Genomic DNA, 26183 nt, shown 5'->3' with positions numbered 1-26183 from the left:
ATGGGAGAGGAGAGCCAGGCAGCGGGGCTGCCTTCCTCCCCTCCTCCTCATCCTCTCTCAGCCGATTCCAGCCACAGCCTCAGCCCGACGGATGGAAAAGGGACCCCGGACCCCAACAGGGGCATCACCAGGGTGAGCTTTGGTGGGCAGGGGGCTGCTGGGCTGGGGGGGCTGCCCCATCCCCATTCCCTATGTGCCCCATAGTGTGCTGCCCCTTCCCAGCCCCCCCATTCCCAGCTCAGGATTCCTGGTGGGATTAGCGGGGATTTGGCGTGCGTGAGCTGGGAGCTGCTGGGTGCTGTGGATCTGGCTACCGGGCTTGGGGGGGGGTGCTTGGGGAGAGACGAGGCTCTTGGGGCTGGGGTTTGGGCACTGGGACGTGCTGCTGCTTCCAGGGATGGGGGCACAAATGTGCTCATCTGCCCCGTTGACAGCATTGTCCCTGCTGGGTTGGGGGTGGCAGGGAGCTGTGCCCATCGGGGGGGTCCCTGGGGTTGGGGTCTTGGTTTGGGACAGGGATGTCCCTGTCCCTCTCCTGCTAGGAACGGGGCAGTGCCCAGCACGGTGCTGATCCCCCATCTTCTCCCCCAGCGCCTCACCTTCCCCCTGCTCTCGGTCACCCTCCTGGTGTCCTTCGGCTCCTCCATGCTCTACGGCTACAACCTGGCCGTGGTGAACTCACCGGCGGTGGTAAGGGATGGGGCGGCCTTGCTGGGAGCAGGGCATGGTATTGGGACCCCAGCCCCATGCCAAAATGCTGGCTTTGCCCTCAAACCTACCCCAGAGAGAGCAGCCCAGGGGCAGGAGCAGTGTGTGAGGGGTGTGGGACCGTGGGTTGGTGTCACCCCCTGGAAAGCAGGGCTGGGGAAGCCCCCAGCAGCTGCTCCAGCTCTACGTGGCTCCCCTAAATCATCCTTAAACCCCACTGGTACCGAGGCTGCCTGAGCAGCCAGACCAGCACACCCCAATCACCCTCACCCGTCACCTGCCTTGCCCTGCATTTCCCCTGGGGGGCTGCCTTCCCACCTCCCCCCTTCCCCTACCACATTCGGTGCCTGTGTCTCCCTCCACCCCACAGCACATAAAGGATTTCTACAACGCCACCTGGTCCCGGCGCTACGGGCACGGGCTGGCCCCCGGCCCCCTCACCCTCCTCTACTCCCTGACCGTCTCCACCTTCGCCCTGGGCGGGCTGGGGGGCTCCTTGCTGGTGGGGCTGCTGGTGGCACGCTACGGCAGGTAAGGGGGTGGCGTGGCACGGGTGGCCCCGAGGGCAGGGACGGGGCCGGAGGGGCTGCCCCGCTGCCTGTGCCCCCCTAGGAGAGGCACCCTCAGCCGTAGCTCTCTGCTCGTCCTCCTGGCCGGCGGCTTCATGGGCTTCAGCCGGGAGCTGGGGTCCCCCGAGATGGTGATCATCGGCCGCTCCATCACGGGGCTCCACGCAGGTGGGTGCCACCCCGCTTACAGCCCTTACCCAGGGCACCAGGGGGGGCTCTGTGGGGTCGCCTCGCTGGCCACAGGGTCCCCTGCCGCAGCTGGTGCTGAGTAGGGCAGGGGGTGTGCCAGGGGGGTCCCTTCTCCTGGCTGCGTCTCCCATCCATGTCCCCGCTCCCCAGGTATCTGTCTGAGCGTGGTGCCCCTCTACCTGGGAGAAATCGCCCCCAAAAACCTGCGGGGCTTCCTGGGCCTCATGCCCAGCATCTTCATCTGCCTGGGGGTTTTCTCCGCGCAGGTGCTGGGCCTCCCGGAGCTGCTGGGCAAGGTGAGCCTGATGCCCTCAGCCTGCTCCCGGGGCCCCTGCTCTGCTTTTTTTGTGACAAGCCCCGTTCCAGGAGAGGTACTGGCCCCTGTTCCTGGCCGTGGTGGTGGTCCCTGCCTCCCTCCAGCTCCTGCTGCTGCACTGCTTCCCCGAGAGCCCGCGGTACCTGCTCATAGAGAAGAATGATGTCTGTGGGGCCACAGAGGGTGAGCGGGTGTCCTGGGAGGGGATATCCAGCTCTGGGTGCTGCTCCAAGGCCTCCTGAGACCAGATTTCAATCTTGCAGCATCCTCTCGCACCCTGCCCTAATAGCCCAGCCCCAAAACTTCCCAAGAGCATGGTGCCCATCACCCTGGTGTCAGGGCATCTCCCTGGGGTAGCTCAGCCTCAAGGGCTCAGGGAGTTGTTCTGGTCAGCTCCAAACCCTCCCAAACCTACCCCGTGCCATTCCTACGGGCGTCCGCCCTCCTCCACGAGCCCCGCGCTCCCCGCAGCGCTGCGCCGGTTCCTGGGGACGCCCGACGTGCAGGACGCGGTGCAGGAGATGAAGGAGGAGCAGCGCTCGCTCTCCTCGGTGGAAACCACGTCCGTCGGGCAGCTGCTGCGGGACCGCGCCGTGCGCTGGCAAACGCTCTCGGTGGCGGTGGTGAACGCCGGCATGCAGCTCTCGGGGATCGACGCCGTAAGTCCTACGGGGTCCTCGCCTCGAGACCCGGCTCTGCGGGGACAGAGCTGAGACCTGGCAGCTCGTTGCGCCCTCCCCGGGTGCCCCCCTGCTCACGCCGAGCCCCGTCCCCGACAGATCTGGTTTTACACCAACACCATCTTCGAGAACGCGGGCGTCCCCCGGTCCCAGATCCCCTACACCACCGTGGGCACTGGAGCCATCGAGGTTGTGGCGGGGTTGATCGGGGTGAGTGGTGGACGGACAGATGGACAGGACGGACAGACGCAGCCCTGGGGGCTTGTCCCCAGCATCCAGCACCATCAAACCTGGGGAGGGGGGCAGGGGGTGGACGGACCCCAAATACCATCTGTGCCACGGCGCTGCCGCTTTGCTGGGTGGTGGTGGGGGCAGAGAGGATGGCAGGGAAATAGAGGGGGGGGGGGAGAATGGGATGGGGAGGGCTTGATTTTGGGGGTCACGGCTAGGAAAGGTGGGAAAATGGGGAGAGGATGGAGCAGGGAGGTTGGGAGGGACGCCAGGCGGGCAGCAGGGCTGGGGCTGAGGGAGGGGGCGAAGCAGTTTGTTCTGGCTCCCGATTTCATTGTCACTTGGTTAGCAGAGCCGCACATCCCCATCTGCCCCCCAGCCACGCACCGGCCCGCCCCGGGGGCTGGCAGCCCCTAACCCATCCCGTCCCCCCCCCCCCCGCCAGCCCTCATTTAGCTGGAGAGTTAGCACTGGGCCAGGCAGATTTATGGCCCTCGTCCCATCTGCGAGTGTCACCCGGGGCCAGCCCGAGCCACCCGGCACTAAATCCGCTCCCTGACAATTAGAGAGATGGATGGGGGGCGGCCGCTCCCAGAAAAAGGGGGGCAGAGCAGGGGCCGCTCCCCTCTCCCCATAGCTCAGCCCCCAACCCCAAGCGCCCCCAGCCCCTTTGCAGGGTGCCCCCCAGCCCCTGGCGTGCCGCCCAGCCCCGCAGCCCCCCCAGTGCTGGGGAGCAGCCCCGCCAATGGCCCCCGACGGAGGTGCCGAGATTGGTTATAAAATTGCAGGCATTTGTTCTGCTGTCAATACCCTGCCTGCTCCGGCGGCCACCGCGCCGCCTGCCCGCATCCTGCATCCTCTGCCCCCAAAAGCCACCTCTGCTCATCCAGGGACCCCGCTCACCGTACAGACCAGGAGCAATTCCCATGCTCCCGGCTCCAAACGGGATGGGAAAAACCCTCCGGGGTGTCCCCATCCCCTAGTGCCGCCAGGAGCATCCCATGCCTGCTGCTGGATCTGGGGTTCAGGGGATGTCCCCCTCCCCAGGGGGGGGTTCCCATTGCTCCCTTGGTTTCTTTTCTCCCTCGGCAGTGTTTCACCATCGAGAAGCTGGGCCGGCGGCCCCTCATCATCACCGGTTTCTGCGCCATGGGTGTCTGCTTGGCGGGCATCACCCTCTGCCTGCTGCTGCAGGTAGGGCCCGGCCACCGCTCCTGGGATATGGGGCAGGGCTGGGAACGGGGCCCTGGGCACCTAAATGAGGGCTGGGTGTGATGAAGGGATGGGTTCTCCCTGGGGATGGGGGTGTGCGAGGAAACAAGGGCCGAGCTGGCTCTGCTGAGCAAATTTGTTTTCCCTTCGAAGTTAAAGGGAAGGAAAATTCTGAGCAAAGAACAACAACAACAAAAAAAAAAGGATCAGAAAAATCTTGCTGCTTCTGGCAGCTGCTAAATGCCAGGGCAGGTGGAGAGCTCGGCAGCCTCCTCCCTCTGACTGTCCACGGGGACATCCCAGCACCACTGAGCTTTGCTGAGGCCAAATCCCTCTCATTTTGCCCCAAACCACCCATGACTCTCCTACATATTCTGTGTCCCGTGGACGTGGTCGAGGCCACCATCCTCCAGGGCCACTGCTGAGCTGGGGACGTGCCCCGCTGGTGTCCCAGCGCCCCGTGTCCCCTCGCAGACCGCCCTGCCCTGGATGCGCTACGTCGCCGTCGCCTGCGTGGTCGGCATCATCGCCGGCTTCTGCATGGGACCAGGTGGGTCTGGGGTCCCCGGGGGCTGCGGGGCAGGAGCCGGGGCACAGGGGGAGCAGGGAGCAGTGTGGATCTGGTTACCCAAAGGTGTAACCTGCTCCCACCACGGTCTGGCTGGCGAGCATCCTGCTGTCCTCGGGCAGGTGCGGGCGCAGGAGCTCGCTCCAAAAGCGAGGAGCGAGAGCTGGACCGCTTTACCCAGCTGATGGATTAGCCGAGCTGTTAGCGGCTCTATCATTCATCCTCAGCCCAGACTTTATTCACTGTAATTACATCTTTAATTAGGATTTTAATGGCTCATTGTTCACAAACAATGATGAATAGGACTTTTAAAACAAAAAAATACATATCTCTATTCCAGGCGAGCTGTGAGTAAGAGTCCATCAGGGGCTCTGCTCCTCCTGGAGTTGTTATCACTTTGCTCCCTTGCTTGATCCCTCCACCACAGAGCCCTTCCTAAGGAGGTCCCAGCCAGCCCTGTCCCCGACATTGGGACCCCAGGCAGGTCCCCATGGCAAATCCAGCCCCTGTGTGCTGGGGACATGTCCTACACCCCAAATCCTGTCCCCCAGCTAAGGGACAGTCGTGGAGCCTGGGCTCCTGCCTGGGCTAACACTGGCCAGGAGCGGCTGGGTCCTCCCGGGAGAAGTGGCCACAACCTGTGCCCAGTTTTTAAAGCCTCGGGCCATCATTTTGTGGTGCTGCTGTTTGCTTTCACAGTAAGAGCTGGGAAAATCTGGCTGGAAATGGGTATTTCTGTGGGCTGCGGGAAATTCAGACGCTCGGAAACGTGGTTGTTCCTTTCCTGCCTAAAGCAGGCCATAGCATCAAAACTTTTATCTGTGGGATAGGAGGAAATTTTGTAGACTGTTTTGACCAAGGAGGCTGTCACCCGGGGTGCCCGAGGTGTCCCGACACCCCAACCCTGACCTGTCCCCTCCCTCCGCAGCCGGCGTCCCCTTCCTGATGACGGCCGAGCTCTTCACACAGTCCCACCGCCCGGCCGCCTACGTCCTGGGGGGGTCCCTCAATTGGCTCTGCAACTTCACCATCGGCTTCATCTTCCCCTTCCTGCAGGTACCAGCCCGGTGGGGGGCTCTGGGGTGGGACGGGCACCCCCAGGACATCACAGCACCTGCCTGTCCGCCCCATCCCTGCTGTCTCCCCGTCCCCAGATGTCAGCCGGAGCCTTTTGCTACCTGGTTTTCTGCGGCGTCTGCCTGCTGGTGGCCCTCTACGTGCACCTCGTCGTCCCCGAGACCAAGAACAAAACCTTCGTGGAGATCAGCCGCACCTTCGCCGCCCGCCGCGCCGTCCTCCCGGCCTGCCGCGGGGCCACGCTGAAGCTCCGTGGCTACGGGGCCTTGGAGGGCAGCCTGGAGGGGTCGGGGTCAGGATCAGGATCAGGATCAGGATCAGAATTGCGATCAGGATTGGGATCAGGATTGGGATCAGGATCGGGATTGGGATTGGAATCAGGATTGGGATCAGGATTGGGATCGTGCTCCGGCCTTGCCTGACCTCCCCACACTCTGGGGTGCAGCAAAGCCCCAGGGTGCATCCCAAAACTGGGGATACTGGGCAAACAGGGACAGGCACTGGTCCGGAGTGGTGCCCAGTGCCTGCTCCCAGCCCCTCCACCCTCCAGCTGAAGGGACACCGGTGACAGCAGGGTCACAGCTCCCCGGCATCGCCACGTCCCCCTCCGCCTCCCTCCCGCCTCGGCTGCTCTCGGCAGCAGAACAGAGCGGTAAATATGTGCAGCATTACATATGTATAATGGAGTGTAAATAACCCCAAAAAGTGCATTGTAAATAGACTCCAAGTTTATCCTTTATTAATGAGGCACTGAGTGCCCTGCTGTTTTAGAGCAGCGAGACTTTCATAATATCAAAACCTAAATTACACTTGTGTCTCTCATTCCCAGCAAACGACAGCATCATTTCAGGCCTCTTTGCCACTTGTATTTATTTATCCTGGTATTTATTTATCCCTCCCACCCCGCGTGCTGGGCAGCTCGGGAGATGCCCCCTGCCCTCTGTACGGGAGGGAGCGACCCCCCCGGGAGCAGCCCCAACCCTTGGGTCCCTTCGTGGCCGAGAGACGTGGCTGTTGCCCCATGGCCAAGGGCTGCTCAGTGCTGGCTGGCGAGGTGGGACAGGACTGGAAAACCTGGTAGGACCCCCCCTGCCCACGGCTTCAGACACCACCAGAGCCTCAGGTCCCCCATTTGCAAGGATAGCAGGTCACTGGCAAAATCCTATGGTGTCTTTTGGGGATATTCAGTCTTTTGGGGACCTTTTTGAGCATGCCGTGCCAAGGACACGTCCATGCTCCTTCCATCAGGACCTGTGGGGGCAGGAGGAAGCCCCATGCTTATGGGATGCCAGCTTCTCACCAGCTTCATCATTAGGATATTGGGGCAGGATCTCTGCTTGGGGTTGTCAGTCCAACCTGGCCTCCTATGGGGCAGGTGTCCCACTGCCCAGCTGGCCATGAAATGTGGGGGCTGCTCTGCGGTCACCTTGTGATGGCCACGGGCAATGTCCCAAGCAGGGACTGGTGTCCTCACGGGGAGGGGAGAGGCAACAGGGTCCAGCACTGCCCAAACCCACAGGAAGGGTTCGGACGCGCTCAGAGGTGACCCAGAGGGACAATGTCTCAGGGATGATGTCTCAGGGGCTGCATCCCCTAGAGGAGTCCAAACACACCTTGAGGAAACGGAGAAACTGCAGGGAAGAGTCTGGGAAGGGACTTGATGCCTGGAAATTCTCCTGACCCTATTAAGTTTTGCAGAAACAAAGGTGAAGATGCCTTCTTGTGATGTGCTAAGGGTGGGGGAGTTTAAGCATTGAGCTATAACACACGGAAAGCTGGAGCTCACCCCAACCAAACTGGGGTAGGAAAGAAGGTCCCAGACACTTTGAAATGTGCTCCTCAAGGAGCTGGTGATGCCAAGAAGAGTTCAGATCCTACAGGGAAGTTTTCCTGCCAGGTGCCTGGCTGAGGGTGAACGCTCACAGCCGCACCAGGGAGGTGATGAAAGCTCGCTGGGGACACCCTGGTGTCCCTGTGCCAGTGCTGGTGGCCACAACGAGTGTCCCTGGGGCTCCAGCAGGGATGGGGACAGTGTTAGGGGCAAGTTCATGGGATCCCAGCAGCCAGGAGACCCCAGAGACACTCAAGTGCTGGATGCAGGGGTGCACTGCGGTTGGGGGCAGCTTATTTATACACCCAGCTGCTCATTTGCGCAGTAAAAACACTGCAGGAGGCTAAAGGCTGGGAGCATCATCCCCTTTGGATGTGGGGTTTGTCCTGCACGAGCCCCTCTGCCCACCCCAGTGCCCAAAAGCTGGGGTTTGAGAGGCTCTGGCCACACGTTGGGGTTGGTAAAAAATGAAGCGATGGCTGGAGCTGCCCTCAGCACCGCGGGGTGGGGGGCTGCGAACACAGACGGGGGGGAAAAAGAGGTAAAGGAGGGGGACAGGGCAGAAGATGGAGCTGGGGAGGGCAGCCTGACCCTGCTGAAAGGCAGCACCAGGGGTCGAGAGGGAGAGAAGCAGCACGGGGAAGGGGCAGGGTCTCAAGGGGCACCAAGGCAGAGGCTCAGATCACAACGGGGAGCAGAAGGGACCAGCCTGAGGGCTTGCTCGTACACACCTGGATCTGAGAGACCTGGAGAGTGAAGGCTGCGCCCCCAGAATTAGGAAAATCCCTAGGTGAGCCATTTGGGGATGGGGTGGGAGGCTTTTGGCACAGTCCCAGGCTGTGCTTTCTGGCTGGGAAGGGTGATTTCGGCCAGGAATGGGTCCTCGTGGCTGCTGGATTTGTATTAATGCTTGCTTTGCACACCCTGATGGCACGGGGAGCGCGGGCAGCTGGACCCAAATCCCCTGAAAGTGCAGAGCAAGCCCCAGCTGAGCCCGCTGGTCACACAGCCTCCAGCCAGGTGCCTTTTATTTGCAAAGAAAAACCTGAAATGGCTAATTCCTTACCGAGGTGTCCTGGGTGAAGGGCACTCAGCTGAAACCCAGCACTTCAGTGGGGAGCAAAACACCGATGTGTTTCGTTGAAAGCCTAAAATATTTCCTCGGAGCCAGCCAGCACCCCACCGAAACCCATATACGTGCACGGAAGATGAAATATTTAAGGGTACGTTTGGAAAAAATGCATTAAATATGGAAAAAAGCCAACAAGCATCCTGTGTTATCGGCCGTGGGTCTCCGGGAGCGGTGCCCGTGCCCGTGTCGGGGTGGCCGGGGCGAAGGTGCCCGGCGCAGGGTGCGCGCCAGCAGATGGCACTCCTGGAATTTATTGCTACAGCAAGCTGCCTCTCGGAGAGCAGTCATGTAGGAGATGTCCTATTATATGGGCAGTTGACTTTAATAGTCATTGTGTGCTTAAAGCACAGCAAAACAACAGTGGGAAAAAAAAAAGGAGGAAAAAAAAAAAATCCCCACTCCACTTGGATGGCCCTTTTCCCCCCAGCCCTGCTAGTCTATTTGTACAGTAAATTAAAAATATGAATCACTTCTCTCTACTGCCTCCCCAAACACTCATCCTGTCAGGCTCTGTGTTGTCTTCATTTGTATTACCTTAATTTAATGTTAATTATGTTCTTCATTTACAAAGAACAAGCATTTACACTCCCCGTCTGGGGATTTTCCACGCTCGCGGTCTCCACAGACGGGGAGGCAGCGGCGGGGAGGGGGCCGGCGGCGTCCGGGGGGGCCGTGGGGAGCGGGGATGCTCCCGAGCCACCCCCAGAGCGGGTGCTGGTGGCAACGAGGGGCGCCGTTGCCTTCCCGATTTATGGAAGAGCATCGCTGCCACGCCGCCAGCCCCCTCGTAAATCCTTTTTAAAAGGTCCTCGGCCAAGGGAGGGTGGTGATTTATGGAGGGGGTGCAGGGAAAGGGGTGGAAAGGGGCAGAAAGTGCCCGGCACCCCTCCTGTCCCGGCAGCCGTCAGGGGAGATGCTGCGTGCCTCAGTTTCCCCAGAGGAACTGGGAAGAGCTCTTGTCCCAAAGCTGGGTGATGGCAGAACTTTTGGGGGCATTAATAAAAAAAGCGTGTGTCTGTACAAAAGGGACGGGTTTCTGAAAAACACACAAACGCCCCCAAAACCTGACTTTCCCGTGTTCTCTCCCACAGCAAGGAAAAATGGAAATGAACTTAAACAAGAAGAGCAACCAAAAAAAAAGCCTTCCAAAGGGATCTGGGACCTCTATGGGACACGGGACATAAAGGGGGGGATGCTCCAAGCGCAGTCCCCGTGCCCCCTTCTGCACTCAGCAGGGTTTGGGAGCATCAGGGCTCACTTTTGGGTGTGCAAATCGGGCTTGTACCGGGACATCCTGGATGCTGGGAAGGACGGGGGCAGAGCTGGCTGAGAGACACCACCCCGAACCTCAAAACACCCCCAAAATAATTAAAAAAAAATAAAAAATAAAAATCCATCCATTTTTATTCTCAGTTTTTACAGAAACCACAGAAAAGCACAGAAAATCACACCCACTCCCCATGAAAACCCCCTGACCCCAATCACCCTCCGCTGCCCACCCTCCTCCCCATCCCACCCCTCCCCATTTCCATGGAAACAGCCAAATATCAGGGGGCAAAGCCCAGGGCACCCCTGGCCACCGAAACAGCCCCAGGGCCCGGGGCAGGTCCCATGGGGGACACCGGGATGTCACCTTCGCCCCCCATCCTATGGGGCTGAGGCCGCTCAGCTCATCACACCAGTGCCGGGATCACCGTAAGGGGGGGTAGAGAGCTCATTAATAGGGTCCCCTTATTAACACCAACCCTCCCACTGTGCTCACCACCCCAAACCCCATTTAAACGGGTTTCTGGAGCACGCTGTTGTAGGACCACGCTGTTATAGGGCCACGGCCCCACACCCGCAGCGTCCCCCTCCCCACGCAGCCACGCGCTCGCATTTTAATTAATGACAACGGCGGGGTTTTTTTTGGTAAGGTTCGGGGTTTTTTTGTTGTTGTTGTGGTGTGTGTTTTTTTTTTCCTCTCTCCCCTCATAAGTGCTTTAATGCGTGCGCGCAGCCCGGCTGATCCCCACAGCCATGGAAATATTAGGTTGACGGATGTGGTCTGTCGCCAGCGCTCCCTCCACGGGTCCGCCTGTCAGCCCGCCGATGATGACATTAACACGGGAAGAAAGTGATGACAAATGCCCGTTATCAGGGAACGAGGCCTGTGACAAATCGCACGGCGCCTCGCGAGCAGCCCCATTACGCTGTAATAAAAAAAGATGGATGGCTCGGCGCACCGGGGCCCCGCGCTAATGCGATTTCGCCCGGTCTCTCCGGGTTCTAATTAAGGCAGAAAACGGAGAACGAGCAGGAGTCCCCCGTCCCCCCCCCCTCCCCAGACCCCAAAATCCCCCCCTCGCCCCGCGGAGGTGGGTGCTCGCCCTTGGGGTTGCCCCTAGGAGAGGGGTTTGGGTGTGGAGGGTGGAGGGCTATGGGGGGGGGTTATGGGGTGGAGGGGGCACCCTGTGGCTGCCCCTCCTGTGCTGGGGGGGGGAGCAAGGTGTCTCCGTGTAGGGTGAAGCAATAAGGAGGGGACACGGCCACTGTCAAGTGCGTCACTCGCAGGCAAATGTCACCTCCACCATCTGCTGTGGCACGGGACGTGGTGGGGGGGCTGCGTGGCACGGAGACGCCACCCCCCGAGAGGAGGCTGGGCCACAAGGGTCCTTGGGGACAGCGTGGGGACAGCGAGGGGGTGGTATGGGGGGGGATCATTGGGACAATCTGGGAAGCAGCGGCTTGCTTTGGGGTGGAAGCAGGTGTTTTGGGGGTGTCAGACCCCCCATATCTGCTGGGGTGGCCACAGGGGACACGGGAGGGCACAGGGCAGCTGCTGTGCGCGGTGGCTGGCTGCAGCAGGACTTATTTAACCTGTGCAGGCTGTGCATCCTGCTCCGTTCCTGCATTCCTTTTACTTTGGGCATCCCCAGAGCTCCGGGCAGCACACTGGGATGGGACACACTGGGATGGGACAGGGGACACCGCTGTCCTCAGGCACCCTTGGTGATGGAGAAGGAGGGTGGCCGGAGCTGCGCCCTGCCCAGGCTCCGCTCCGTGCTGCCCCGAGCTGCCCTCCCAGGGTGTTTCTTTCTCCAGCACAGCACTGGGGTTGCTCGGGATGGATCCGTGAGCATCCCCGTCATGTCCCGGGGGATTTATCGGTCACTTCAGGGAGGGTTTTTTGAAGCTCCTGCTTATTTACAGCTCCCCGTGTGTCTCCCATGCAGCGCAGGCCTTCCAAGGAGCTTTTGACCAACCTGAAATCTTGCTGGAGCAAAACTGATCCCATTTTTTATTTATTTATTTATTTATTTTCAGCCAGAGTTTCCTAGCCCTGTAGTAAAAGCTGCTAGCCTGGAGCTGGGCTCACCTACCTGTACTCATCAGCTTTTACATCCCACATCTAATTTTAGGGTTGCTCAGAGTGCGAGCTGAGCAATATCCTCCGACCGTCCGCTCTGACTGCAGCCCGCAGTCCCTGCTGCTGTCTGGCAGCACAGATTTAACCTGCTCTCCCTATGCCAGCGGCAAAAATAAGTGCAGAGGCCATGGAAATTATTTCAAACAAATCACCTCCGCTGAGAGCCAGCTGGGAATGCACCAAGTGCTTCTGCAGCACGGCCAGACCGGGGGACTCGCCTCCCGAGCTGGGATGAGGTCTGGGGGGGACCTGCTGGGGGCTGATGCGCAAGGGGGCTGCAAGCCACAAGCTGCAGTTACCCGAATCCAGCCTGGATTCAGGCTCTAAAGGGTTTAAAAATAAATAAATCACTGGCATGATGTGAGCTGTGTGTGTCAGGGACCTGCTGCTGCGTGTGAAGGCTGGGAGCAGTGTGCTGGGGAGGGGATGCTCGTGGGGATGTGAGATCTCAGGGAAACTTAGCACAGCAAAGAATTACCTGCACCAGGTCCTCGCTGGGCTTTTAACCATCACGAAGCCTCTGTTCCTCACCACGAGACACCCCTCCAAGCTCGGTGTTGCTGGCCCAGCTGGTAAAACAGGACGAGAGGAGGGCAGGCTGGGCACCGGGGCCGATCCTGCCCCAGGCTCGGGGTCGCGGTGACACTTCAAGACAGAGCCTCGGCAGCCTCTGCCCTGTGTCCCCCCCTCCCCGGCCCCCCACCAGCCACTTCACTTGTGCTGTAGCTCTGCTGACCTGCCATCAGTTATAGTGCCTGAGCCAATGTAGGAGGTCAGCGCGGGCTGGCCCCGACATAAATCAGCTCCCGATGGGCAAGGAGAGGGGGGCACGGCACTGACAGGCACCTGCCACGTGCTGCGGGGCTCCCCTTGGTGCTGGGGTGGTCCGGGGATGGAGACAGCTCCCCTCCAGCCTCCTTGTCCTAAGACATTTTTGTATCCCTTATCAGCATCCCATATCAGCATCCTGTATCTGCATCCTATGTTGGCATCCTGTATCAGCATCCCATATCAGCATCCCATATCAATCAGCATCCCATATCAGCATCCTGTATCAGCATCCCATATCAGCATCCCATATCAATCAGCATCCCATATCAGCATCCCATATCAGCATCCTGAGCCTGCTGAGAGGGTTTGGGCCATGCCCCAGGGGAAGATGAAGCCCTCCAGGTTCCCCCCCTTCTCCTGGACAAACCCTCCATGGGGCAGCCCGGCTGGAGCTGGGGGGGCTGTCCCCAAAGCGGGGACCCCCAGCACAGCCCCGGCTGCCCGCAGCCTGCCCGGCGCTGCCGTTCCCCGGTCCTCCAGCTCCCTCTGCTGCCGGCTCGGTGGCGACGACGGGCACCAGCACCTCCGGCGGGGCTGCTCGGCACCAGGGGGGGCCCGGCTGGTTTCCACTAAGGTTTTATCCAAGCCGCCTGCAACCTCACATCCTCCTTTCCCTATTTTTTTTTTTTGGCCTGATTTCCTAAAGAAACATGGACCAGGGGCACAGGTGCTCTGCCCATCTCCATCTCACGCCACCCTCCAAGCTTTACGCATGAGCCCAAACCATTTGCACGGGGCTGGGGCTGGCTGCAGACCCCAAGGACCCTGGAGAAGACCTCCGAGAGCTCAGCACCAGCTCAGCCACCAGCCAGCCCTTGCAGGGACCCTGTTTCCACGGGCTGGGTGTCTGCAGGCTGCTCCTTTCCACATCAGTGATTTTTTTTTTCCTCCATATAGACACATGTATCCACCCAGGAAGGCTGTGAGTGGCAGGAGCTGCAGAGCTGCCAGTCCGATTCTTCTAAAAACTCGACACAAGCAGGTGAATCGTCCCCAGGTCACACACACGCACCTCGAGAGGGGAAAACATCGGCGCTGCCGGAGCAGGAGCCTCCCGTTCCCCGTGGTGATGGGGAGCCTGACTTCTGGCCCTGTTGGGGAGACAGCAGCTTGGTAAATGCCTCTGTTTGTGCTGGTTTCCAGCCCGATGAGAGCCCACTGATGAGTGGGATGGGAGGAATCCCCCCCAGGGACACGCTGCAGGGCTCTGTGCCCCCCCCAGCAGCTCCCCCTGCAGCCCTCCCCGCGCTCTCCGTGCCGCACCGCCGTCGCCCGGCCATCAATAGCGCTTGGTTAATTAATTTGATGGGAACAGCAGGGACCGCACTTTGCATTTAGTGAACTTCTGAGAACTTCCAACCTCATCTTCATAATTGGCCTCATAAATTTGAGGAAAGAGAGAAATCAGCAAAGCCGGAGGAGCGAGGGAGGGCGGGAGAGGCCCAGCACGCGGGCGGGCGGGCGCGTGAGAAGTGGCTCTATTTGGTGTCCTTATTTAATTTTATTGCACAGATCCATCTTCGCCCGCCCCCTCCCTGCCTAGCCCTCTCTCTCTCCCGCTCTCCCTGCTGGGTTCACCTAATCATGATAAATTCATATTCATTTCCCTGCCTGCTCTGGCGGGGGGAGCAGCTCCGTTACATTTGCCCGGCTGTGCTGCCATTAGCAAATATTTACTCATGAATATGAAGTGCTACCCTTAGAAGCCCAAACGTCCCCTTTGCACCCCTCTCCGCCAGCCCCAGCCCCTTCCCAGCCCCGTAGCAGGATGAGAAAGACATCTGAGGACGGGTGTCCTCCCCGTGGGGCAGGCAGCGGGCTGGAAGAGCTGCCTAATGCTCAGCACCGCAGCAATTTGGCCCCAGGTTTTTCTTCCTTTTAGCAGGAGGGGACAGAAGCAGTTGATGGGGGGACAGAAATTGTCTGTGCCCTCGTTGGGGGCACCCAGGGCAGGGCTGGGTGCAGGGACAGGGGGTGCCATGTCCCAAGGTTGCGTTTCCCAAGGGACGTGGTGAACGGTCCCGCTGCTGAGCAGCCCCAATTCCCCGTGTCCAGCCTCCCCTTTTTTAAAAGCAGCACAAAGAGCCAGGCCGGGGCTTTGATGTGCTGCTGCAGCACCCATTTGGCACCACGGTGCGAACCGTGGCCCTACAGGGAAGGAGCAAGGGGGAAAAGAGCTGGAGACCAGCAGCTCTGCATCTCCTCCACCTTCGGTGATGTCCCCAGCAAGTGACGTGGTGAGGGGCAGCCCCAGCACGGCCAGGGACAGAGGCACCCAGGGCTGGAGGTGAGCAGCTCAGCTGCAAGGCAGGGAGCAAAAAGACAAAGTGTCAAGGAAAAAGAGAGAAGGGATTTATTATACTTCAAATTCCGAAGCACCACGACAGGCCAGGTGACACTGGTTCCCACCAAAGTGTTGTGACCACAGCCACCACAGCAAGACCCTGTGCGAACTGCCAGGTTTGATGCCCTTGTGCCTGCCCCAGCAGAAACACGCAGCTCATGGCCACGTGTGACAGTGACACAGCAAAGTGCAGTGAGCAGGACCCCAACAAGGCAAGGCAGAGCCTGGCGGGCTTGGCACAGGGACCCCCAGCCCGGCCTTCCCAGCAGCCGGTGCTGCAGAGCACCGAAAGCCCCTGCAAAATTCATCTCCGGAATTTAGAAACAGCTGAGGTGTCCTGAGAAATAAAATTCACTCCTTCGGACGTGAAGGGGTGAGCACCCGTTTACACACACACACACACACACACACAAAGCCCAGATAACTTCCTGGCCATCACATATACAACATGGGAAAGCTTTGCTTTGCCCAAATTAACACAACTATTTTGTGTTTCTCTCTGCTTCCACGCCCTGTGTGCAGCAAACACAGGGCCCTGCCAGCTTACATTCAGTGCCTTTACATTCAAACCCTGCCTGAGCACGGCTCCTCTGAACCCCAAGGTTCATTCCTCCCCTGCACGGCGAGGAAAGGAGCCCTTGTGCCCAGAGCAGGGGGATCACAGCTCTCTGCACTGGCAGATGCTCAGCACACGATGGGCTGAGAGCAAGCACACGCAGCATTTTGAGTCCCCGTGCTTCACCAAGGGTTACTGGGCACCAGGGGAAGCTGGTGGCACTTGCAGCAGCCCAAACCCGAGCATCGAGACCCACCAGATGACAAAAGTCAGGTCTGATGGAGGGAGGGCACAGCACCAGCACAGCGGGACCTTCATCATACCTACAGCAGCAGCTCCTAGCAGCAGTGAGCAGGGGAGGGCACCTGGTCCAGCGGCCAGGGTAGCTGGGGGGCGCAGGATGGCACCAAGCAGCATTTCCAGCCTGGTTCCAGCCCACGCCCTCTGCTGGGTGAAGCCACAAAGCTCTGCTAGCAGCAGCAGGGCCCCGTTTGCTGGTTTATTTTCCCCAGCTCGCAGTCACAGCGCCGAGGAAACCAGCACCCTGCAAACCAGCAGCACGGCGGCGGGCGCAGAGCGCCGGGTGACAGCAGGGTGTCACCAGTCCCGCTCGGAGGGCTCCCGGTAGGGTAGTCCCAGCTGGACGAAGACATCTCTCTCGGTGGGGGTGGGCAGAATCCGACCAGGTAACACCTTGACACCACCAGGACCTCGCACCACAGCCGAGCTGAGGGCGTGCTCCGAGAGGCTCATGCCCTTGGTCTTGGCCAGGGCGCGCATGGAGCGGTTGAAGTGAGCCGAGCCGGTGAAGTAGAGCAGGGCGCAGGCGAACTCGCCGTAAGGCACCACGATGATGTCCAGACGGCGGTGACGCCGGGCCGGCCCGGGGAGGCGGCAGACCCCCAGGTACTTCTTCTGCTCACCGTTGTCCTCCTGGCTCACCAGGTCGTCTGTAAGGAAGCCTGGGGAGAGGGAAGAGGCAGAGAGGAGCTGAGTGGCAGAGACTGATGGCCTCATCCTGAGCCGTCCAGGCAGCAGCTGAGAGGACAACACAGCCTCAGCCCTGACAGCCTCACGCAGATAGAACTGCACAAACTCCCTCCTTAGCACCGGCTGGAGGTGGTACTCCGAGCTTACAAGCTGTCCTGCCATTGGGAAAAGCAATCGCCTGCCTTTCACATCAGACCTCCCTCCCTCCTCGGCTTGGCCGTGATGGGAACAGCTTCGAGCAGCACGTGCCAGCCCCCAGCCCTCTTACCGCTCCTGCGGAGGCTGTCGAGCAGCTTGGTGAACACCCCGCGGTGAGACTGCCCGTCGGGGTGAGTGACCAGCACGTCCACGTCTCCGCAGGTGGGCTTCCCCCGGCGGTAGGAGCCACACGCCACGCACAGGAGCCCGGGCTTCAGGGCCAAGGCTGCTTGTCTGACCTACAGGAACAGAAAGAGGGGAAGACGAGTCAGAAACCATTCCCTTCATGCCCTCTCTGCCACACAGCACAAAGCTGGCCATCAGGCATCAGATTTTGTGGGGACTGGGCTGGAAGTGGGTTGGGACAAGCTGGAAGGTGCAGCAGCACTGAGGAGGCAGCACAGGGCACAACCTGTCGGAGCCTTCAGTTTCTAGGAAAGGAGGAGAGCGGAGGGATTTCGGCTCTCCTGTGGGCCAGGAGGGCACAGCTCACTGGTTCTAACCAGAAAGAGAATCAGCTCAAGGCAAGGTCATCACAGGTCCTGCTTCAGAGGCAGAGGTGGGATCAGGGAGACTCCTCCAAGAGAGCAGAGAACCTGTGAGCACCCCTTGGAGTCTGCTCCAGCCTAGAGCTCTGCCTCTGCAGCAGAGCTGGGCTTCCTGACCCAGGAAAAACCACAAATGTCCCAGAATTGTTGACAGAATTGATAACAATGCTGCAGCCAGCGATCATCCGCACATAATCAGAGCTTTCCCTATCATAGCCAGCTCCAGGCCGGACCCCAGCTCCGTTCTGTGCAGACAGTGCCACTTCTGATGGCTTCATTCATTAAATGCTTAAGCAAGGCTCTCGGGTCCTTGGACAGGAGCGAAGGATTCTCGGTCTGACTGTGCCAATCACCCTGTTGGCAGCAAATAATTAGGGGCTCAGCAATTCCCAGTGACGAGGCCATCAGAGGGGCTGGGGTTCAGGAAGGCAGTGTCCGTGCCCACAGCCCCTTGTCACTCTTGGGGATCATCCTTCATTAGCAAGAGATAAACCCATTAACCTTTGCCCCAGAGGTGCTTCAAGAAGCCACAAGCCTTTCTCATGCGGAGCAAGCCCTCCTCTGGTGTCCTTGCCCCCCTTCTGGCTTTAAATGAAGATTTCTAGAAAACTCCCGGCCCCACCCAAGAGCCTAAAAGCTCCTCAGATCTCCCTGTGACAGGCAGCATAGACAGTGACTAATCCCTTATTCTCTCTCCTGGGCCTGGATCAGAGGTGTGTGCGTGCGTATGGAGGGGGGCGCAGTAATCCCATCAAGATAACAATGGGCCCACCCCCAAGAGCCAGCTCCTCAAACCAGCCTGCCTGGGAAAAGGAGCGCTCCCCAGCAGAAGGGCTAATCCTGCACACGGGGCTGACACCCCAGCAGGAGCCCTGCAGGAGCGTATTCTTCGTGGCCAGGCCCTGTGGCCGAGTGACAGGGTCACGCTGGCTGCTGCTACCATGGTGATGGGTGAGCACAGGGGTAGCAATGAGGGTGCCCCAAGCTCTCTGCTCACATTAGGGTACACCGGCTTAGCACCCCATGATTCTGGAGTGCCTGCGAGAGCCAGCAGCAGCCTCCTGCAGCTGGAGCCCCTTTGCTTCCAGCAAGGATCCCCATGGTCTGTCTTCACACTGATCAACCAGCTCACAGCTTGCTCTGGAGAGGCAGCAGCAGGGAAGCAGTGCAGAGGCCCCAGCCGAAAGCAGGTATCTCAGAGAAGATGAGAGGGAAGGGGAGCTGGGAACCTGCTCATCCCATCGGGCCACATGCGGCCATTCTCAAAGCTGCGTGTGGAACCGACACCTGGGAAGTGTCCTCCTCCTTGCCAGGCACTCAAACTCAACCTTCCTATGGGGTAAATTAGGAGCTTTGTGGGTCTATGCCCCAAAACAGTCACCCAAGCGCTGACACCACAGAGAGAAGAGGCTGAAAGAGCTCAGTTATACAAGAGAGACATTTCCACAGCCTGCACCCTCCTGTCAGAGCCCAGCAAGTCCTCCACTCCAAGGGCCCACGCTGAGCTACTCACGGTCTGTTCTATTTCTGCAGCTTCCTCCCGAGGCATGCGCTGCAGGAAATCCTCGTAGTGCTTCAGTCCCACAGCCTGCTGGCTGGTGAGAGACGCCTTCGTGCGGATATCATCCAGCGTCCGGAAACCCTGTAGTGCAAACGATGTGATGGCATTCAAACATCTGCTGAGCCTTCGCTCTTCAAACGCTTTCAACTAAGATTTGGGGAGATTGTATTTAGCCCGCCTCAAGCCCAGGCTAGTCACAGCTTCTGAAATCACACGTGGAGATCACTTACAGCCTGGGTCCTGAAGAGAAGGGATTTAGGCAATCCCACACACGCCTCTAATCTCCACCCCACAAAGACTTCGAGTCTTACCCAAACCTGACAGAAGGGTACGGTTCTTAAGGCAACTGTGTTCCTACTGCTTGAAGGAAAGTGATGCAGGTAAAGGAAAAAGACACAAAATATCCCCATAAGGGAAAGCCCACAGTGTGAACACAAGCATATTTTTAGACAGCAAAGAATCCAATCACAAAGCAAACACTACAGGAAAGCAGGCTTCATTAGATCTGTGCTCAGGAACTGTTCTTAAAGAAGGAACCTACTCTACAAGCTGGGCTGCTCCTGTTGGCACAATTACTTCAACCTCATTTTAATGACGAGGTGGATGGCTGCTTCCAACAGCTGCAAGAGCCAGCCAGGACAACAGGACAGCAAGTGATTTGGGAGCTCTGACAGCCATGGTGTCCTGGCTCGAGGCTGATTCTCAACAATGTCACTGCAGTGAGCAGTGTGAGGTGAGCTCCAAGCAGTGATGGTAACAGAACAGTGTGTGCCCCACTCCTTCTATTGCACGTTTGTCCTCTACTCCCCCAAAGCAATTCTCCCCCACTCAGAAGCAGTTTTCAAATTGCTTGTGTGAGGCACTAAACTCACCTGCTGGTACCACATCTGAGCTGTCTTGACGCCGGCTCCCCAGATGTTGGAGAACAGCTCCAGCACAGGCACGCTCTCACTGATGTGATCCAGCTTCCGCAGGTGCCCGCTCTCCAAGATCTCCAGGATCTTCTCTGCCATTCGCTTCCCAATCCCAGGAATTTTGCAGGCTTCCTAGCAAGAAACCAGAGATGATAATGGAAAAGTGAAGGCCACAGACAAGGCGGGGAGCAGTTACCACTCAGCGCCTGGTCAGCCATTTGGTCAGTGACTGGTGAGTGGCAGGACTAGTTCTGTGAGCTGCTCTCAATGCCAAGTGGAAATGAACAACCATGCAGAACAGGACTAAAACATTAACACCATCAGGCAATCAGGCCCAGATCCAGTTAATTTTATATATTATCTCCAATGCTAGCCAGTTGTTAAGGCTTAAGAGGAAGGTGAAAACATCCCTGCGTTCTGCCTAGGGAAGACATTTATCTCATGGGTGCTCAGACCTGACCGTGAGAGGCTCAGACTCCACTTTTCTGCTGATCTGAAAACTCTGCTGGTGGTCAATGAATCCAACTCACTCCACAACTTCTATCATAACCCTCCCACACAAAGGAATTTCCAGGGCCTGACGATAAGCTGTTCCACACAGATACAGGAATGGATCTGACAAATAACAGAGTTAGGATGCTGAGTCCATCTCCCTGCTCCTCTCCCTTTGGAACGTGTTTTACCTGGTAGGACGTGACTGGTTTGTGGTAGCTCTTGAGTGCATTGATGGCTTTGGAGTAGCCCAGAGCTCTCCACTTGTCCCCCTGGACAGAATAGGCTTTTGCCAGCACTTCCAGCTTCTCTGTGATGCACTGGTTGTGATTTTCCTTCTTGCTGTCGGAGGAATGAGCACAAACCCACTTGCTGGCAGGCTGAGCCACCGTGGAAGAGCTGTCAGTGGTCTCCTCCGACAATTTCACAGGGTAGCGGCCAGAAATCAGTGCTTCCAGATCCCCCTGGGTGACACTAGCATCTTCTCCTTCGCTGTCTTCATCGTCACGGACTTTCTTTAGGGAGAGGTAGAAAAGCAGTCAAGTGAGAATAAGTGTATGCCTCACATATGTCCCCCTGGCACGGGCTGCTCATGGGAGTAGGAAGTCAGAGCACTAACCAACCTCCAGGGCACGCAGCGCTCAAATTGCCATCTCAGGAAGTTGTTAGTTGTAAGCACACACAGCTCTCAGTGTCCCAAGCTACCCAGGCACCCCTTGAAGCTACACGCACGTCTCACAAAGCACACGAGACTAGAGGCTGCTGTCCAGATGTGAGCCAAGCACACACGCACCTCCTAAGGCCAAGCCCCTGAGACCCAAGACAGGAGACTGGTTAAATGAGCATCTGCTGCCAGCAGCGTGGGATGACAATGCTGAAATCCCTGGCTAGGGGAGATCCTGACTTGCTGCTCCCACTGGGAAACCTTTTGTTGGTCTGGTGACTGTAGGGACACATCTCTCACATTCAGACCCTGCACCTTCCACCCCACGACGCAGATCACAGGAGATATGCCCTGAACTCTGTTTTCACGTTACAGACAAAATCTTACCAGGGTAGTAAATTACAACCCCCCCATTTTCCCCATGGCTATCTGCAAGAGAAAAGGGGGAGGAAGGAATGCCACAAAGGACTCCACATTCCTCAGTGACAGAAGAAAGAACCAATGTATACATTTGCTGATACCCTCAGCATTAGGATGCCTCTGTGTGGACTTAAGAAACAATGAGCCCTGGCTTCAGGTAACGAACAAAAGGGGATAGAAGTGGGAAGCCAAACGGAGACTTTGAAGACTGCTTTGCTCGTTGGGGTCCTCCTCTCTCCTGATGTATAAACACAGGGGTCCATGGGGACCCACGAGCTCCTGCACTGTGGAAGCAACTCTGGAAGGCACAGAGCTGTTTGGGACCAGTCCCGTGGTTACATGCTGCACACAAGTCCTGTTCTGAGTTCTGCAGAGCACCAGCCCAGCTGAGGCAGAGCCACATCCTTACAACCTTTGGTTCTGCTGGCTAGGGAGGCCTGCTGACACAAGATACAGAGCTGAAGTCATTAGGCAGAGGATGTTTGTTTGCTTTCCCTTTTGTAATCTTGTTTTATAACTCTGAAAACTGGGTCAGACCAAGGATTTGATAGACTAAAGTAGCTTTATTTGCCTTGAAACTCTGTATGCAACTCCCTCAAGACGCTGTTCCCTCTAAGGGCAGCAAAGCCTTGGAGTGTTCAGATGGGTTAGTAAGCCCCTTAAAAGCATTTAAGGAGCGTGTTATCCAGCACAACGCAAACAATTCTACAGCTGGAGCGTGCAGTTCCCGCTCTCTCAGCCAGCAGTGTCACAGAGGTGAAAGAGCACTTAAACCCCAGGATCTCTGCACTTTACCGAAAAAGCTGACGGACTTTTTACAACTATATGTGCAGAACCAATAGTCCTGTGAGCTTCTAAGGTCCTCCAGGATCATCCAGCAGATGATTTGCTAGAGCTGGGTGAGACTGGGATGTCTGTGGTTTGTCTGGAGCACAGCACGGGTCCCAGGACAGCAGCTGAAGCCCAGCAGCTGAGGCAACACTGCACTCGAGATGGAGGAAAGCAGTCTGGAGCAACAGCCCCAGGGATCAGCCAGTGAGTAAGTGGTACCACTTGCAAATGCTGCCTTGCAGAAATCTACAACAGCCAGATGTCAGCCAGAAAGCAGCTGCTGCAATCTGACTAGCGAAAGGCTTTCTGCAGAGTCCACGTCCAAACCCAGAACTCTGCCCCCATTCAACACAAAACAGTCATGCCTGGAGAAAAACATCCACTCAATCTCGAAAAGGCTGTGCTTAAATGGATGCTACTTCCACACAAAGATTTCAACTTCAGCTTCTCTGTCGCTGTCATGCCTTAAAAGTGGTTGCTGCTTTAGAGCATATCCACGTGGGTTCTCTTGTCTTCCCCACACTCACATAGTCCTAAGCTCAGGCTAAGGAAATTTGCTCAGGTGCCTACAAATGCCGTTTTTGTGCACAGACTAACAGGAAGTATCATTGCTTGAGGGGATTTAAAAGGAAAAAAAAAAAAGGCAGTAAGGCTTCAAACAGACTTTAACAGCTGTCTGACCACCCAAAGTAAATGTGAGCAGAGAGCAGGGCAGGTGCCACAGGATCCATAGAAGTACAAAAGCCCCTTTTTTGCTGCAAGTGTGAGATTTGTCAATAACAATTGCCACTAAATCAATCAGAATTACAAGAAGCAGCAAAGATGGGATAACTGCAAAGGTGATGCATTTAAGAAGCAGCAGCAAACTCTCCCTATAACACACGAGATAGTAAGACTGGGGAGAAGAGATCCCTCAAACACATATTCAAGAGAAGGGAAAGCCTAAAACGAAGGACCCCTCAGTGGGCTGCCAGTTAGGGAATAACTTCAGGGGTTTATGAAACAAATTCAGCACCTGTGATTTGGGACCGAGTTAGCAAATTTGGCATCAGATGCCAGCATTACAAGGCAACTGCTGCTCTAAGAGGTCTGTGGTAACCGAGATAAATCTGGATGATGCCGATGCCAAAAAGAGTTCAGCGAACTTGAGCAAAAATGCAGAATAAGAAAACGAAGCTAACGGCAGATCTGGAGAAGCTGACTCACAGCAGAGGCCACCAATAACCCAGCGCAGATATTTTAAGCACACCACCACAATCATTCGAGCGGCAACCTGATCCACTGCACATGTGTCTGACCAGGGTGCTTGCCAAGGAGCGGAGAATGGGTCAGTATGGCTCAGGCAGGACCATGGGATGAAATATCAGAGCTTCCTGAAAGGGAGATATTCTTGGCCAGGGAATATTCCTCAAAAGGAGGCAGGGGAAACACGATCGCTGGAGTGAGCCTTGGCCTGACTGGAGCAGCAGGGCTGCTTCAGCTGGAAATGTTCTGATGGGGACAGGAATTTAAGGGGTGTTTTTTCTGCATTTAACACCTAAAAGGGATAAAGAGAAGTAGTAACCACATCCACAGTCTGAATCTGCCAGCACCAACCTACTGAAACATGCAAACACTTTCCCTTTGCTTAGAAAATCTGGTATCATACTCCTGCAGGAATGCTCTTAGCCAAGAAAAGCAGTAGGCAGGCCCCGTTCACAAGAAGCAGGACCTCTGTGAGAAGCCTCACCTCGGACAGGCCTTGCTGTGAGAAATCCCCCACTGGCACTTCAGTGTTTGGTTCCGCTGCTTCCTTGTCTGCTGGGGGCTGGACCTCTTCATTGCCCAGGAGCTGCTGCTGTTTCTGCTGTTCTCCCTTTTCCAGGTACCTGGCATGGATCAGATGCCTTAGTATCGGAGGAGGAGGACTTCTCAGCCCCAATAAGTTTGCCCAGAAAATCTCTATGTGTGTTTTGGGATGGATGAAACAACCCATATGATTTTTACTCTCAGATCCCAGACTAATTGCTCTGGCTTTGACTCAGTCCCCCAGTTTCAACCCACCTCACTGACGTGCAGCTTCCACTCCTACCTACTTCAGTCTTAGACTTTTCTGCTAAACCTCTGCCAAAACATTCTGATCCTAACCTGTGGACACCTGCTGCTCCACTCCTTAGTTCCTCTTGTGCCTAGCTGTCCATTCTCCCTCTACTTTCCATCTGCAATAAGTAAGAAACAGAATTTAATCCTCAGTATTTCTAAAAATAATAATAATAATAATTAAAAAAAATCATCTCATCTCCTTGCTGTCACTAATGGATTAGGAAGAGGTGCCTTTAGCACCTGCAGCAAGCAACAGGACTCCTATTAGCACTCTGGGCTCTACTCCAAGTTCTGCTGTGACACAGAATGGCAACCAGTCACAAAGACACTAAATTTCACAATCTATACAATGAAAAAGGACTTTGAATCATGCCCAAGGGAGTGGCGAAGAGCTGCAGTCTGCGATTTTGAGCAGAGGTCAAATATCAGTGTTCTTAGGATAGAGGCACTGTAAGAAGGAACAACAGCATAGCATTTGCTTACCTCTGAGGGATAAAGACACCGTAGCCAGTGGTACTCAGCAGCTCCTGATCTCTAATGCAAGCACTGAGCCAGGATGCCTTCACTAGCTGCAAGCCCGAAGGTAGCTTGGCTAATTTCAGGAGCCGAAAGGACCGATCACAATCCATGTCTTCAGCCACGATGACGTGCGTCACCTCCGAGGAGAGATGGTCGCACACATGACCCCCGTTCTGGACAATTTGCTTACGGAAGATCTCTGCCCGGGCTTGGCCGATGCCAGCTTGCAAAATGTAGGCGGTGACTGGTTTCAGCCACTCTGCTGGAGAAAAACACAAGGGCAGGAGCTCGGTGACAGGGAAACAGTGTCCTGAACCAGTTGGACAACATATCTCATGTAGGACTTGCCATGTCTCTACAGAAAACATACTTAGGGGCCAAAAGAAACCTTTGGGGGAACAGCACCTCCAGCTAGCTAGCTGGGATGTCACCATTCTATTCCACGTCATGGGCACATAGGACTTACCCTCAGGTACCCCCGTTCCTTCTTTTGGGATCTTTGGAGGGATGCTTTTCCCTGAGTCATCCCTCACCTTCTTCCTCTTGGGAAAGGCTTTGACAATCCCCCGTGGCTCCATGGGCTGGGCTGGGCCTCGCTCCCCAGTCCCGTTCGGCTGCAGTTGCTGAACACCAGTAAGAAAGAAGAAGGTCCCTTAGAACAGTTTGACATAATCAACACAACTTAAGCCTCACATATTTTGTTCACGGCCTTTGCTGGTTCGGGTATTTTTTTGTTGTCATCTCCCAAAAACGCTCGCCCTGAGGGAGGCACCTGGAAACACAAATTTCATCCCACAAGGTCAGGAAAACCTAAGCAAGAAACCGCTTTAAAAACCTCTTAAGAAGACCCTTGAAACCGCATAGACTGCGTTCTTATAATAGAAAGAGCTCGACTGTTCTAACATTTAGGACTTGCTTCCCATCCAACACAAGCAACTTTACGTCCCGGGTACTTTTAAAGCCCGTCCCTATGAGGGAAATACTGGCAAGCGACGGAGCAGCTGATCGACACCCGGAGTTTAACCAGCACCAGGAGGAAAGCTCCAGCCCTATTAAAACCAGCATGAGGGCACCGATTCAGCACCCAAACTCAACCCCAAACCCACAACCTCACAAAAAACACCTCAGGAGCTCTGCTCCCGGGGGGAGCCGGGCAGCAGCCCCCGGAGCCGCCCGTCCCCGTCCCCTCCGCCCACACCGCGGCGCTACCTCAGCACCCACCCCGGGGGCCCAATCTCGTCCTTTTCACCCTGCCGGGACCCCTTTGGTCCCCAAAAACACCCCGGGAAGCCGAGGGGGAACCGGGGCCGG

At 56.9% G+C, this 26183-nt stretch overlaps 2 protein-coding genes across 3 annotated transcripts; one reads left to right on the top strand and one right to left on the bottom strand.

Moving 5' to 3' along the window:
• Positions 1–5972, top strand: LOC116491339 (solute carrier family 2, facilitated glucose transporter member 9-like). The gene is made up of 12 exons (XM_032191218.1): positions 1–132; positions 592–690; positions 1079–1239; positions 1321–1445; positions 1617–1762; positions 1833–1965; positions 2254–2441; positions 2562–2672; positions 3786–3887; positions 4380–4455; positions 5402–5529; positions 5628–5972. Exons 1-12 carry the CDS (start codon positions 1–3, stop codon positions 5970–5972), a joined length of 1746 nt encoding a protein of 581 aa, XP_032047109.1.
• Positions 5973–16250: 10278 nt separating this feature from the next.
• Positions 16251–26179, bottom strand: POLL (DNA polymerase lambda). 2 transcript variants are annotated; one of them, XM_032190881.1, is made up of 9 exons: positions 26094–26179; positions 25339–25495; positions 24837–25134; positions 24001–24139; positions 20548–20871; positions 19823–19996; positions 18903–19031; positions 16912–17080; positions 16251–16615 (listed from the first exon to the last, which is right to left on the bottom strand). In XM_032190881.1, the coding sequence occupies exons 2-9, from the start codon at positions 25448–25450 to the stop codon at positions 16251–16253; spliced, it is 1710 nt and encodes a 569-aa protein (XP_032046772.1). In that variant the 5' UTR covers positions 25451–25495; positions 26094–26179. The 2 variants fall into 2 exon arrangements, with proteins under 2 accessions (XP_032046772.1, XP_032046773.1); XM_032190882.1 differs by having other exon boundaries at positions 24837–25131.
• Positions 26180–26183: the final 4 nt, after the last annotated feature.

Source organism: Aythya fuligula, chromosome 7, assembly GCF_009819795.1.
Source record: "Aythya fuligula isolate bAytFul2 chromosome 7, bAytFul2.pri, whole genome shotgun sequence".
Classification (NCBI taxonomy): Eukaryota; Metazoa; Chordata; class Aves; order Anseriformes; family Anatidae; genus Aythya; species Aythya fuligula.
The sequence above is the reverse complement of the archived record's forward strand: the minus strand, read 5'-3'. Positions and strand labels throughout refer to the sequence as shown.

Coding starts and splice junctions, on each gene's coding strand:
- LOC116491339 (XM_032191218.1), top strand. CDS start 1: ATGGGAGAGGAGAGCCAGGCAGCGGGGCTGCCTTCCTCCCCTCCTCCT. Junction 691..1,078: donor TGGTGAACTCACCGGCGGTG/GTAAGGGATGGG, acceptor TCCACCCCACAG/CACATAAAGGATTTCTACAA. Junction 5,530..5,627: donor TCATCTTCCCCTTCCTGCAG/GTACCAGCCCGG, acceptor CCCCGTCCCCAG/ATGTCAGCCGGAGCCTTTTG.
- POLL (XM_032190881.1), bottom strand. CDS start 25,450: ATGGAGCCACGGGGGATTGTCAAAGCCTTTCCCAAGAGGAAGAAGGTG. Junction 25,135..25,338: donor AGGAACGGGGGTACCTGAGG/GTAAGTCCTATG, acceptor GTTTTTCTCCAG/CAGAGTGGCTGAAACCAGTC. Junction 20,872..24,000: donor CACAGCAAGGCCTGTCCGAG/GTGAGGCTTCTC, acceptor CTCTCCCTAAAG/AAAGTCCGTGACGATGAAGA.